At 37.2% G+C, this 13,176-nt stretch overlaps 1 protein-coding gene across 1 annotated transcript in view; it reads left to right on the top strand.

The window, feature by feature from the left end:
* The window catches only part of LOC117424597 (dynein axonemal heavy chain 9-like), a 138,722-nt gene that overhangs the window by 76,146 nt on the left and 49,400 nt on the right, over nt 1-13,176 (top strand). Inside the window, exons 51-57 of the mRNA XM_034041106.3 lie at nt 697-816; nt 2,278-2,466; nt 3,965-4,200; nt 4,758-4,880; nt 5,367-5,571; nt 9,394-9,558; nt 11,593-11,733. Of these exons, the coding sequence (XP_033896997.3) occupies nt 697-816; nt 2,278-2,466; nt 3,965-4,200; nt 4,758-4,880; nt 5,367-5,571; nt 9,394-9,558; nt 11,593-11,733 (1,179 nt within the window). The remainder of the gene's footprint in view (nt 1-696; nt 817-2,277; nt 2,467-3,964; nt 4,201-4,757; nt 4,881-5,366; nt 5,572-9,393; nt 9,559-11,592; nt 11,734-13,176) is intronic.

Here is a 13,176-nt window from a genome sequence, read left to right as displayed (position 1 = left end):
CTTTCTTAAACTGGGTTTACCTGTGTTAAAAAACTGCTACCAAAAAAAATAAAATAAATGGTTAATGATACAAAACAATATCTATTCATAATGGTTAGTAGACTGCATTTTCTAAATACTGATAGTAAATCTACAATAGCCTCATAATAGAAGAAGAAGAATAATTTGAAACGTTGAATAAATGGCGTCAGCAACGTATTAAACAAACATACTAAATGAAGAGGATTCTAAACCCCTTGCATGCTTATTGTTTTTCTATTTGGTCAAAAAAACTTGTCAGGGCTACTTTCAGCAGATCTTGGTTGTTAATACAGAATTGCTTAGTACAGCCCGTGGTTATAGTAGAAAGTTGGGTGATAGTGTAAACAAAGTCTATTTGTTAGAATTGAGGTTGCTCCATTGCAGTGTTTTCATGTTTGTCATTGCATGCAGTGCGTGTTAAACTGGACATGTGATTATACAGCGTTAAAGTGCAATACTCCATTTTATCAGTAGGTGTTGTAATGCTGTTCTTAACTGAAAGCTGGTGTATATTGAATTCTGCTGGTGTGTACCACTGCTGTTGACCAATATTAAGTAATCTGTACAGTATATCTATGACTGTCTCTGGGGGTGCAATATACAGTAAACTGAATATACCTATAGTTTATTCATCTTTTACATCCTGAGTTTTTGTCCTTGTTTTCACTTTGAAAGATCCTTAATGAGAACTTGGCGAAGCTGACAGCCAAGTTTGAGAAAGCTACTGCAGACAAACTGAAATGCCAGCAAGAAGCAGAATCCACTGCACGGACCATCTCTCTCGCCAACCGACTGGTGAGTTTAGAATGTATTAATAGAAAAGCATGAGAAGGTAGACTGTTTCAGATTTTATACTTACCTCTAAACATGGTTGAACCTTGTATAACTATAGGAATCAATCAATCAATTATTTTTATATAGCGCCTTTCATGGCGAGCCATTTGAACAAATTAAACAACCATCCAGACCCATTACCTGTTAAATTGGTATGGAATGGCCTTCCAGGACTATGAATGGACTCTCTTGTTCTAGGAGATTTGGGTAAAGAAACAAGAACGCAAACTAAAAGATAGCCAAAACAGTTTCAGGCACTGACAAAGTAAAAGGCAGACTCAAAGCCTTACAATAACAGACATTTTAAGCTCCTTCAGCATTGCATATCTCTGGACATAGGTCTAGGAAGGAGAACTCCGCTCCAAGCTGCAGACAGCTGTTAGTGTAAGGGACTGCAAGCCATTAAAATATACACTGTTGGAGATGGAAATGGATATGATTACTTTGCCTTGATAATGTTTATAAAAACATCAACTTGAGGAGATGATTCTCCTTATTTTTTTTTTTTATGTATTTTGGGGCTCAGTGAAGGAGCTTGATCTTCCTGTCTGTAAATCAATAAACAAGCATAACTCAAGCAGATGAGAGTTTTGAGAAAGCTTCATGCGTGCCCTAATGGGACCACTGTCTTAGTGGTTGAGGGACCAGTTAAGCCTCCATGCCCAATCAATCCGTATCTCTCTTTCATTCTTTTTTTTATTTAACACTAATTGATTTGAAGATCTTTAAAATTCTAATGAGTTTGGATATAGTTTTACAAGTCTATGCCTTGATTTATCTTGCAATGAAGCCAATTAAAATGTTGGAGGAGAGGAAGCAAATATGAACATTTCAATTACTAGAAATTGGAGCAAGGTGTTGTTTGAACTGTGGATTACTATAGAACATTTTTCCACTTGAGCCCTGTTTTCAGGTTTTTCTTCCGTTGCCACTTTTGTATAATTAGCATTCATCTCAAACCATGTAATCTTGTTTTTGGATTTACACTTTTTTGTTTAGAACTTAAGCCTGACTTTTTTTCCTAATGAAGTCACAATTCTTTCACTTATTTCAGATCACATATAAAAAATACAATCCATTATATATTATCTTGTTGTACTGTAATTCCATGTAGAGAACACATGACCACAGTTGTATGTTAAATAGTAGTACAATCTTAAAAAGAATCATAATAAATCAGTTTTTGTGATTTCTAATAAGTTAAAACGTTGTGTGTAGCTTGTCTCTTACTATAAGGGACATCACTTTGCACAATTTAAGCAGCCAGAACTACAGTATAGAGCACGCAATGACATGTCCTATACAATAAGAGATAGCCTACACACAACTTATTAACTTAGGGCTTGTCACATATGTTCTAGTTTTGTAGCAGGAATGTTATTGATTAATATTACAGTTCATAAAACAGTCCTTGCTTTCTAGGTTGGAGGACTAGCATCAGAAAATGTGCGTTGGGCAGATGCAGTTGGAAATTTCAAAAAACAGGAGAGTACATTATGTGGAGATGTTTTGCTGATCACAGCGTTTGTGTCCTACTTGGGATATTTCACCAAGAAGTACAGAGTTGAATTAATGGATGGGTCTTGGAGGCCATATCTCAATCAGTTGAAGGTAAGTCATGTAAACCCAGTGTTCAGTCAACTAAAAAAGACAGATACTAACTAGATGTAATGGGGGCTAGTATTGATCTACACCAGTGGCGTGCCGTCAGGACCTTCAAGGTATTCTCTGATGACCAGACAGTGCCAAGTAAACCGTCAGTCAAATGACATTACGTAGCCTCACTCACTTGCGTACAGTGTGCTTACTTATACTACGAAACATGCTACCCCAGTCCATTTTGTCACGGCACGCCACTGATCTACACAGTGGCAGATCTAAATACCAGTACTGTTTAAATATTAAAATACTGGCAAAGACAAACAATATACATTGTTCTAGATGTTGTTTTTCACAAAGTCTGCATCTTTTAATTATTTAAAACGTGGTGTTTTTTAGAAACCCTTTGTATCTAATCTTTTTTTCAAAATGCAACCACAATTTTCAAATGTATAGCTGCAAAACAGTTAGCATAACTTGCGGAAATCATTAAAAAGACGATGTGTAGAAGTCTTTCAAAAAGCAGTTTATGTTAATGCCAAATTCAATATATAATGCAACGCTTCATTTGTTTAACAGTTAAAGTTTTACAGTTGGCTAAGTTTTAATTTGCATTTAATTTCCAGTGTTTAGGATCTGAAAGGTCATTACTAATTTCCCTGTTTTTTCAGAAAGCTAAAGCAGAAGACTTGGCACTACATTCAAATCAGAATGCTGGAATGTTAACCTTTTAGTTTATTTAAACTTTTGAAAAAGCACCAAATAATTATATAAATGATTAAACTAATTGTAAAAAAATGTAACAAAAAAAAAAGCCCCAAAAAGTAAACCAATTTCAATTGTAATCATACCGTGGCTTTTTTATTAAGCATTAAGGCATGACCCCAGGTTAACATGAGAGAATCACACCACTAATATATTATGAATACAAAGCCTTAATGCCCTTATTCAATGTTTTAAAACACATATTTTTCAAATAGTTTTTTGCATTTTATTTTATTACCTCAATGTGAAAATATACATGGAATCTGCTGAAAAACGAGTTCTTTGAAAAAAAAAAAAATGCATCATAATAATATTGACCAATACTGTGCTGTAGTGGGAAAATGCATAATGCTATAGAGAGTGGATGTTTTCCTAATTACTTTCCATCTTACAAATGACCCACATCGTACAGAAGCAACAAAAATAACATCTAAGCAAAAAGTAGTTTTATCAAAACTGGGAGCAGAGCGATTGATGAGCCAATGTAACTAGTTGTACGTATGTTCAAACTTTTAAATAAGCAGGACATCACTGCGAAAGCAGGAAAGGCTGGGTATACACCAGTACTGTACAGTAGCAGCATTTTAGTTCAGAGCTGTTTTTGTGGCAGCAGCTGGTAGTCCACAAGAGATTCATCTACCCCTGGCATGTCGCTAACTAAGCACACAGATGCATACTCCTTTAGTTATTAATGAAATGTCCTTCAATTATGTAAAAGTGGCATTACCATACCATTTGATTTTAGGTGCCGATTCCAGTCACTCCTGAATTAGATCCCTTGACGATGCTTACTGATGATGCAGATGTTGCAGCCTGGCAAAACGAGGGTCTCCCTGCAGATCGAATGTCTACAGAGAATGCTACCATCCTCACCAACTGTGAACGCTGGCCTTTAATGGTGGACCCACAGCTGCAGGGAATCAAATGGATCAAAACCAAGTATGGAGAAAATCTCAGAGTTATCCGGATTGGCCAAAGAGGGTAAATACAGTACCTAGATCATTTGTTTTCATAGACTAAGGACTACAAATAGTGTAGTATTCATTTTTTTATGTCCATGGCAGAAATCTCAGTTGCATACGCATTGTGGTCATTTCTAAAACCACCACACTTCAATAATTCAGATTTCAGGAGGATTATCAGATGCAGCTCCTGTAAAAAATACTCTACTTGTTAATATATATATATATATATATATATATATATATATATATATATATATATACTTTAAATATTTAGGCCTGCAAATTGTCTATGCTCCTGTTTTTTTTCAAGAAACATTAAATCCATGGTTTACATCCTACATATATTAGTGAATTGCTGGCTCTAGGAATGAAGAAGCAGAGGTTTTTTATTTGTTTATTTTTTTAAATCAGTTTTATCCACACATTAAAATTCAGCACGACTTGCACATATTCAGAGATTCATGCAGTTACTTTTAACAATGGATGCATACCTTGGGGACTGCATCCAAGACAAAAAGGAAAATGCATTAGAAGTGAATGCAATGATCTCTTGGCATTCTGATTTTTCAATAGCTATCTCGACTCAATGGAGAGAGCGCTGTCAGACGGGGAAGTGGTTTTGATTGAAAACTTGGAAGAGTCGGTCGATCCAGTTTTGGGGCCGCTGTTGGGTCGTGAAACAATCAAGAAGGGCAGGTACGTCATTTCCGAAACCTTTTCTGTTTGAGTGATGTTAACCTTCCTAAATCTGCTGCGTTTTATCTTCAGACGCCGCACCATCAAGCTATTGCTGACTTACTTTTCTTATAAAAGTTGGATTTTCCAGGTTAATAAAAAAAACACACAAAAAGTAACAGGGAAATCAAGACTAATCTTATTCTACCCAGTGCTACTCTGGCAAGGAACCTGCCAAACTAATGGAAATGTGAAATACTACATTAAATATAGCTTGCACTTTGTGTATAACACACATGGATTGCATCTCTTATAACATGCACCTCCTGTTCCTTATAAAAGCACTATATAGAATACTCTTAGTGTACCATTATATAGATTATAACATCCAACTTGGTATGTAACACACAGAAATTCGATAACATGCAGTTGTTATTTCATTTCTAATAGTTGATGAGACTCGGAAGGACACTGTTCCTGACCCTCTTTATTTTCTCTCACATTCAGGTATATGAAGATTGGTGATAAGGAATGCGAGTACAACCCCAGTTTCCGCCTCATTCTACACACCAAATTGGCAAACCCCCACTACCAGCCTGAGCTGCAGGCCCAGTGCACCCTCATCAACTTCACCGTCACCAGAGAAGGACTAGAGGACCAGCTGCTGGCCGCTGTGGTCAGCATGGAGAGACCCGATCTGGAGGAGCTCAAGGCAAGTTTCAAATATGAACCAATGCGCACGTCCCTGTAGGGGTTTCCTTTAAGAACTAGAGATAAATAACTTGTCAGTGGAGTATTGACAGTAAGGAACAAAATTTAGCTCCTTGTCATTTCATAAATGGATTTACTCTACAAAAAAGCCGTGCATAAAAGCCTTGTGAGTAATTTGAAAAGATAAAGAAAGGTACTGGTTGCTTTTTAAATAAAGAATTAAAAGTTAATTGTTTTCTGTAAGGGATTTTCCCAAATAAATGCTCTCTTTTCACAAAACGTGTAACCGCTTTAGAAAAGCTGTATTTTTATGTATTTTTTTATTTTTTTTCCCCACAAGCATAGAACAATATTGTTTGATACTGGACCTTCCTTTCACATCTAAAAGTGTTTTCAGAACTACAACACAAAGTTCCCAGATAAAAAAAGTATTTCTTGTAACTTTGAGATGACTTGAGAGAAGTGGCAAGATATGTAATTACATAGATAACAGCAACATAGAGGTGACTACAATGGGGGTGATAATGAAGTATTTGCAATACGTACACCCTCGCACACCCACATTTAAAATTAATCTTCTGTTCTCAAAGCTCTAGATATGAGAGAGATTAAATCTTGCAGAGGGGCTTTGTAAAAGACCATTTACCACAAATAATTCAAAATAAATAGCCTGCTTGTTTTTTTGTGTTACATTTGGAAAAATAGCAGTGCCTTTTTCAAGTTGTCTACCACATCATATTGTTTCCGTTGAGCTTGTTAGGTCATTGGTGAATCACAGCATTTGTTTTATTTATTGCAACAGATTTAGCACAGCTGCTTTTCATTATCTTAACAACCAAGGGCTTTATTAATTCAGGTTATCTATCTCTGCTGTGTATCCTTCTCTCCTGGGGAATCAGAAATAATTTAGTACAGAACAACTTTGCTACTCGTATTTGTCAGTGGCTTTGTTTCAGAGATTTGGTTGCTGATAGTCTGAAATTTCAGTCTATGCAGGTCAGAGTGATTTAACAATGAATTTCCATTGTTCTATTCTTCTTATCTAGCCAGCCATTAAATAAATTGTTTTGGCTGATTTCATCTGAGGATAAATCTGCATTCGTAATGCCATGCGATTTGTGAATTACTGTTCCGTGTCAGTGTCCCCTCAGCAAAATTCAGTATTCAGTATTATAGTAAAGGACGATGGTCTAATTAGAGTCTCGGTAGGAGGAAAGAATAATTCTGTGCAGTTTTTTAAATCTTTTTAATTAGGCTGGAGAGACGTTAGGAGGACAACAAGTACAAGGAGTACCTTCTATAAAACAGTGCCTCTGTAATTTTATAATTGATTTGTGCATATCTCCGCAAAAACCAGAATTGTGAAATCCCAAAGTTTTTTTCAGAAAAGTTTCTGTAGGACATTATTTCATTGTAGAAATGGTATAGCATCTTCATTTTCAGATATTTCACTTGCTCATACTGAAATACGATATTTATATTTGAAAATAAGACATTAAGATTGGTCATATTTAACATAAGCCCCACAATTGTCAATTTAAATCATGTTAGTAAAATCATATTTTGTTATTAATGCTGCGCCGACATAACTTTTGAATATATAACTTTTGAAGCAAAGCTGAAGCGTCTCGTCTCCCGGAGAAAGCCGCAGCTCCTCTCACGGCAAAAAAGTAAATACATTAGGAAAGATAACCACGTAATAGGCCTAATATTTATTTAGTTATAAAACAAGTGCTGAATAAGATATCTGTGTTATAGTGCCAGCGCAGCTTTTCTTCAGTTCAGATACTGTATCAAAAGGAAGAGACAGAAACGGAAGTTAGACTGAGAAGTTGTTACAGTTTGAACACCGGTACTGTATTTACTGTAGAAATATTGCATGAATCACTAGTATAGGGAATTGGGGGACATGCTGTAGGAGCGTTATATCTGAGGCGTGTTATACTCGAGAGCCTTATAGCGAGGGAGCACTGTACAATCAGGTGGTCTGCTGCCTTACAGTAATGCAAAAACTACACAGACTGTGTGCTGTTGTTTACAAGTTGAATATTAATTTCACTGCGATCTTAGACATATGATCCTCTTTTAATTCCAATCACTGTTTGCAGCAGGTGATTAATTGATTAATTTTTGGCCTGTTTTTTTAAATGCACAGTAAGCCATTTCTAACGCACTGCCCCAGTGATTTGGATGAGTTTTGTTTTTTGTAATCAGCTCTTGGATTGATGAAATGTTACGCTTAATCATTGCTCAAGTAAATTGATATCTGCTTGTGTTTTTTAAATGGTTGTTAAAACCTTTATCTTGTGGGAATAACAAGACACTGACGGGCCACATTATTCAGACGTGTCTACCTGATTGGATTTGGCATTGCCTGATTACTTTGGAAGGTGGTTAAAAAATATAGTTGACTTTAAACATTACCCAATGGTGCTGCACTTGTATACTGATGGTGATGGGTACTTTCAAGACGGTAGTGCACCCATCCAGTGTGCCTGCATTGAGGAGCATGACAGAGACTTAGATGGATCTAATTCAGCATTTTGGTGATACCATGTAATGTCAACGCTGAGATCTGGGCAAACGGTGGCCCAGTCCGATATATATGGCCAGACAGTGCACATCCAAGGCTAGATAAAACTATCCTGACAATGAACCTAACTGCGTTCTCTATGTGTTTCCTTTGCCAAATGATTTTCATTGGAAGTGGTCTTACAATGACAAAGCAATGTTTGTTTTTTTTCATTAAGGGACAATGATAGTACAATCCAATGGCAGCTACACTGGTGTTGAATTATATTCGTGCCAGTATGCTACTGTACGTGTTCCAAATTGATTGTGTTGCCATTGCTATTAAAGCTATGGTCTGCTAATAGGACTGCTAGGGATTCTTCATTTATAATGGTATTTTAATAACATCCCAGTGGTGTTTTTCAAAATAACTCTACAGATATCAGACAGTAAAAACAAACTTTCACAGTGAAGAGGCAGGAAATATGTGATGTGATATCTAAAGGGTTAAAAACAATTATGTGGTGTTGTGAGCACTGTGTGTTATCTAGTTGTGTTCTGAGCACAGCACATTCAGCACATTTTGGTGAGAACTGCTTGAGATGCATTTTTCAAAAGATAGTTAGGTCACTGTTATGTCTAGTTTGAGGTAAAGCTGCTTAGTTAAAAACAACCCCTTATAAGGGGGTCTTCATCTTTGAAAGTTCTATAATCATGTTAATTTGCATATTTGTTGCTATGCTAATCAAGTATAAATAGTGTGCTACCTTGTCAATCATTGAGAGAGTGTGTTCCTGTAACCATTGTATTAAAGCTTCTTGAAACTGCTATTCGAGTGGTGTCATCTGTCATTTCATATTAAACGGGATTTTACCGACTACAATAGTTGCGACGTCTTTTTCTTAATTTATTTTTTATAATATCTTACTTTTTACAACATCAGTGCTGCAGGCCAGAAATCTTTAATTGAGAATTGTTTAGTCAAATATTGCACCAATTGTTGAATAAATGCAGTATTTTCTGCCAGACACTTTCTTTCAGTTTGTAGGTACAATCACCCAGGAAGGATCAGGTTGTGTTTTTGTGGCTGAACTATGGAGCAGTCAATCAACAATTTAAGTTTTCCAATAAAGACTGTAATTTTCTAGTTTGTAATACAATTTTAAATTGTCTCATTTGCATAGACTGATCAGATGGGAAGCCAGTCGTTTTAGTTATGAAATATGTCTGTACTGATAGGTTTGTTTTTGGCATTAGAAACATTACGGTATCATTCAGGCACTCAACACACATTTATATTTGTGCTTTACAGTCCAACCTCACAAAGCAGCAGAACGGCTTCAAGATCACTTTGAAAACTTTGGAAGACAACCTGCTTTCCCGTCTTTCTTCTGCCTCTGGGAACTTCCTGGGAGACACAGCACTCGTGGAAAACCTGGAAACCACCAAAAGGACGGCTGCCGAAATTGAGGAGAAGGTAAATGTGTGCTGCTTCGTAGCCCTGATACAACAGTTATTAGCGCTAACAACTATATTCCTGCTCCCCATGTCTTGTGTTGATAGTTTTTAATTCCTTATTTTAAGAGCCTAAGAAAATTGACCAATGGCATTTGGCTCATTAACGCTCATCCGATTCCTAGTTTCTGATTGATCCCCAAACTTTGTCAAGTCAGGTCTTAAAGGATCCCAATGATTCAGCATCAACAAGGTGATCTGGTAACCCATTCCATGCTCACTGTGCTGATATTTTAAATGCAGTGCTTCAGATGACAAGCTACTGCTGCTTTCTTCTTCCTGAATCACTGCAATGGTCAGATCATGTGACTTGGATAATGCAGCAGTTTAACTATAATATTGTACTGGAAGTATAGCTACACTGAATAAAGCTACAAAAAACAAGTAAAGCACCCAAATATTCTCAGTACTATAAAATGGGAACCAGTAACAAAGCTAATAAGAGGTATGGGCATTTTTAAGCACACTTTGAAATGGTATACTGAACTGTAGATAAGCTTAACCCATACTCAGAGTAAGGCATTTTATTTTTTCTAAATAAAAAATATATATCTGAGATTGTGTTTACCAGGAGCTGCTGCTAAAACACGGGGGTTGTTCAAGAAACAATTGGATACTGCCCTGCAGTTATGAGTGTGCTAGCAAGGGACAGGTCTTAATAGACAAAACAGCCTCTTCTCGCTCCCAATATTTCTTATTTGTCTTATGTAGCCCATGTAGCTGATTTATGTGATGGAAAGGTGAACATTCATTTTTGTTGGATCTGTAACACCTGTTGCTGGCTGGCTGCAGCCTCTGTAGGAATTTCAAGGAACCCAAATGAGAACACAGTACTTTCTTTGTCTCCTGGCAAGGGGACTGACTATCTCAATTCCTCAGAGAGATGTCCTGCCTAGTGGCCTAGTTTAAGTCTCGCTACTGAAGGTGAAGGTGTTGTGCAGGAGGAAGTTACCAGGAAACCAAACTGAAGAGAAAGCTGTTCTGTTGGCTTTCGGAATATTATAGTCTTTGCTTTCTATTGACGTTTGTTCCCTTGCAAAATCCACAAGTTATATTTTGATTAAAAGTATCTGTGTTGAGCAAAGCTTTTATCTCAGAATGCATTGCATCAATAGCTCTCAGCAGACTTAATTTGTGTTGAGAAGAGAGAGGATGGCTGGAACATGTAATCGATAACCTTTCAGAGTGATAGGCTGGACAGGGGGAGGGGAGTAAACATTCACTCGAGTGTATTACTTACTTGCAAGCAGTACAGTGATGAAACCGAATCATCAGGTTGGCGTTTTGGCACAAATTCAAAGCATTATAGAAAAAGGTCAGTACCGGGAAATATATCTGAAAAGATGGATACCAGAAATTGCATCATCATTAATCATAGACCATTTTTTTATAATTGCAGGAGCTTGTTTGAAAAATAGCAACACATGTGTTTAAATGTGTGCCCTGTAAATCATGGCTGTATCTCTTAGCTGCTGGTCAGTTTCAACTACGATGACCAAGAATACACAAAGTAATGTTTTACAAGGAACAGCCTCAAAAGTGCGGAGTCTACAGGCCATTCTGGATCTGCAGATTTCCAATCCAGCTTTTCTGAAGGCCTTAATTATTGAGGCATGGTCACATATCTCTCCTGAACATCTTGCAGCCTCAAATCTACTCTATCCTGGCCTGTATCTCATTGAGAATGTTATGGCAAGAGTTTTGGTTTAATCCCTAAATGTGTGTCTGTAGACGTGTGTGTGTGTGTGTGTGTGTGTGTTACATGCACAACCTTGCTAATAGGCTCCTATATCTGAACTTCATGATTTACTCTCATAGCGGATTCTCACATTTCAATTGCTTAGTGAGATGTATTCAAAAAATGTAGTGCAAACAACTTTGCATTGCCTAACTAATTAACTAACTAACTTATTTGTTCTCCCCAGTAAGATATTGATTATAAAGAAACATGCCTGGTACTTATTAAAGAACACTTTCCTGTGCTGTTTCCTTCCAGGTGAAGGAAGCCAAGGTGACAGAAGCGAAAATCAATGAGGCGAGAGAACACTACAGGCCTGCAGCTGCCAGAGCATCTTTATTATACTTCATAATGAATGACCTCAATAAAATCCACCCCATGTACCAGTTCTCTTTGAAGGTACCCTTATTAAAGGCCTACCGCTTTACTAAAGAAAGCCCCCAGTGGACTTCTCTTTGGCAGATATACTACTTTAATAAGTCATTCGATTCTGTTTTAATGCTTCTAACCATTTCCATGTACTGTGGGTTTGTTAGCTTACTTGTTTCTAATTTATTTATTTGTATTACATGGGAAGGTCTCATAAGAAAAAGGAAAAAGCTATTGATAACAAGGATCCCCTGAAGTTTTACTCAAACTTTCCTAGCACCAAAGGAGTTGTGTGAACCAGCAACGTACAGTTTAGACCAGTGGTTTTCAACCTTTTCATCTCCAGTACCAGTTTCCAGTAGGGACCACGAGGTGTACCAGTAACTAAGTGTAATCTTAAATGGCTGTTGTAAAACAGAGACCTACCCCAGAACAACCACTTTCTCACTGAAAATGTGATGCATCACATAATCATATCAAAAAATGTATGGGTTAAGTACTTCAAAATTAAATATAACAAACATTTGTGTCAGTAAAACCTTTAGGAACTTTCAAAAACGCACAGCATGTCACATGAGACTTTTTATTGGGCCACATTTTCAAAGCCTGAACTTCAGTCTTTAATTAACTCCTGCTTTTTGAAGGAGGCGAAGCATCTATTAATTTAACAAAACTAGAACCAACAGCTAAGTTACATATTTCAGGTCAGTCTGTTTATGATGCTTATGATGATGATGTAGCTGCAGAATATGGCAAATCTTTGGAAGCCTGTGAACTCTGCAGAAGCCTGTGAACTCTGCAGAAGCCTGTGAACTCTGCAGAAGCCTGTGAACTCTGCAGAAGCCTGTGAACTCTGCAGAAGCCTGTGAACTCTGCGGAATCCTGTGAATTCTGCGGAAGCCTGTGAATTCTGTGGAAGCCTGTGGAAACTGCGAAAGCTTGTGAATTCTGCGGAATCCTGTGAATTCTACGGAACCTGTGAATTCTGTGGTTTCTGAGGAATTCTCCTTTCTGCAGATTTGGACTGCCTCTACTCATCAGTAACTTTGAAAGTTTACAACAAATATCTCTCATCATAATTTCTCCTGTCTCTTGGATTCAGTGGTGCACACAGATTGATACATTATGATGGTGCGATTGAGGGAGGATTTTGGTTGAGGAATCATATGTAGAATAACTGCCGGTGCGTACCAGTTGCAAGCCTGTCACGTACCAGTACTGGTACACGTACCACAGGTTGAAACCACTGGTTTAGACCATTACAAAACTGTCCACCATGTTCAATAAGAAAAATCCATTGTGTGGCCTTTGTTGCACAAAAGCAATTAAAAACCCATGGTGAAAGTTCTCAATTGCTTTTACTTCAATTTATACAATTTGCTAGCAGCAATATCTCTCAAGGGCAGTGCAGTGGCTGAGTGTATTCCTGTTCACATGTGTGCAGCTGTTAGATATGGGCTTTCAAACACTGTC

This window comes from Acipenser ruthenus, chromosome 19 (genome assembly GCF_902713425.1).
Source record: "Acipenser ruthenus chromosome 19, fAciRut3.2 maternal haplotype, whole genome shotgun sequence".
Classification (NCBI taxonomy): Eukaryota; Metazoa; Chordata; class Actinopteri; order Acipenseriformes; family Acipenseridae; genus Acipenser; species Acipenser ruthenus.
The sequence above is the reverse complement of the archived record's forward strand: the minus strand, read 5'-3'. Positions and strand labels throughout refer to the sequence as shown.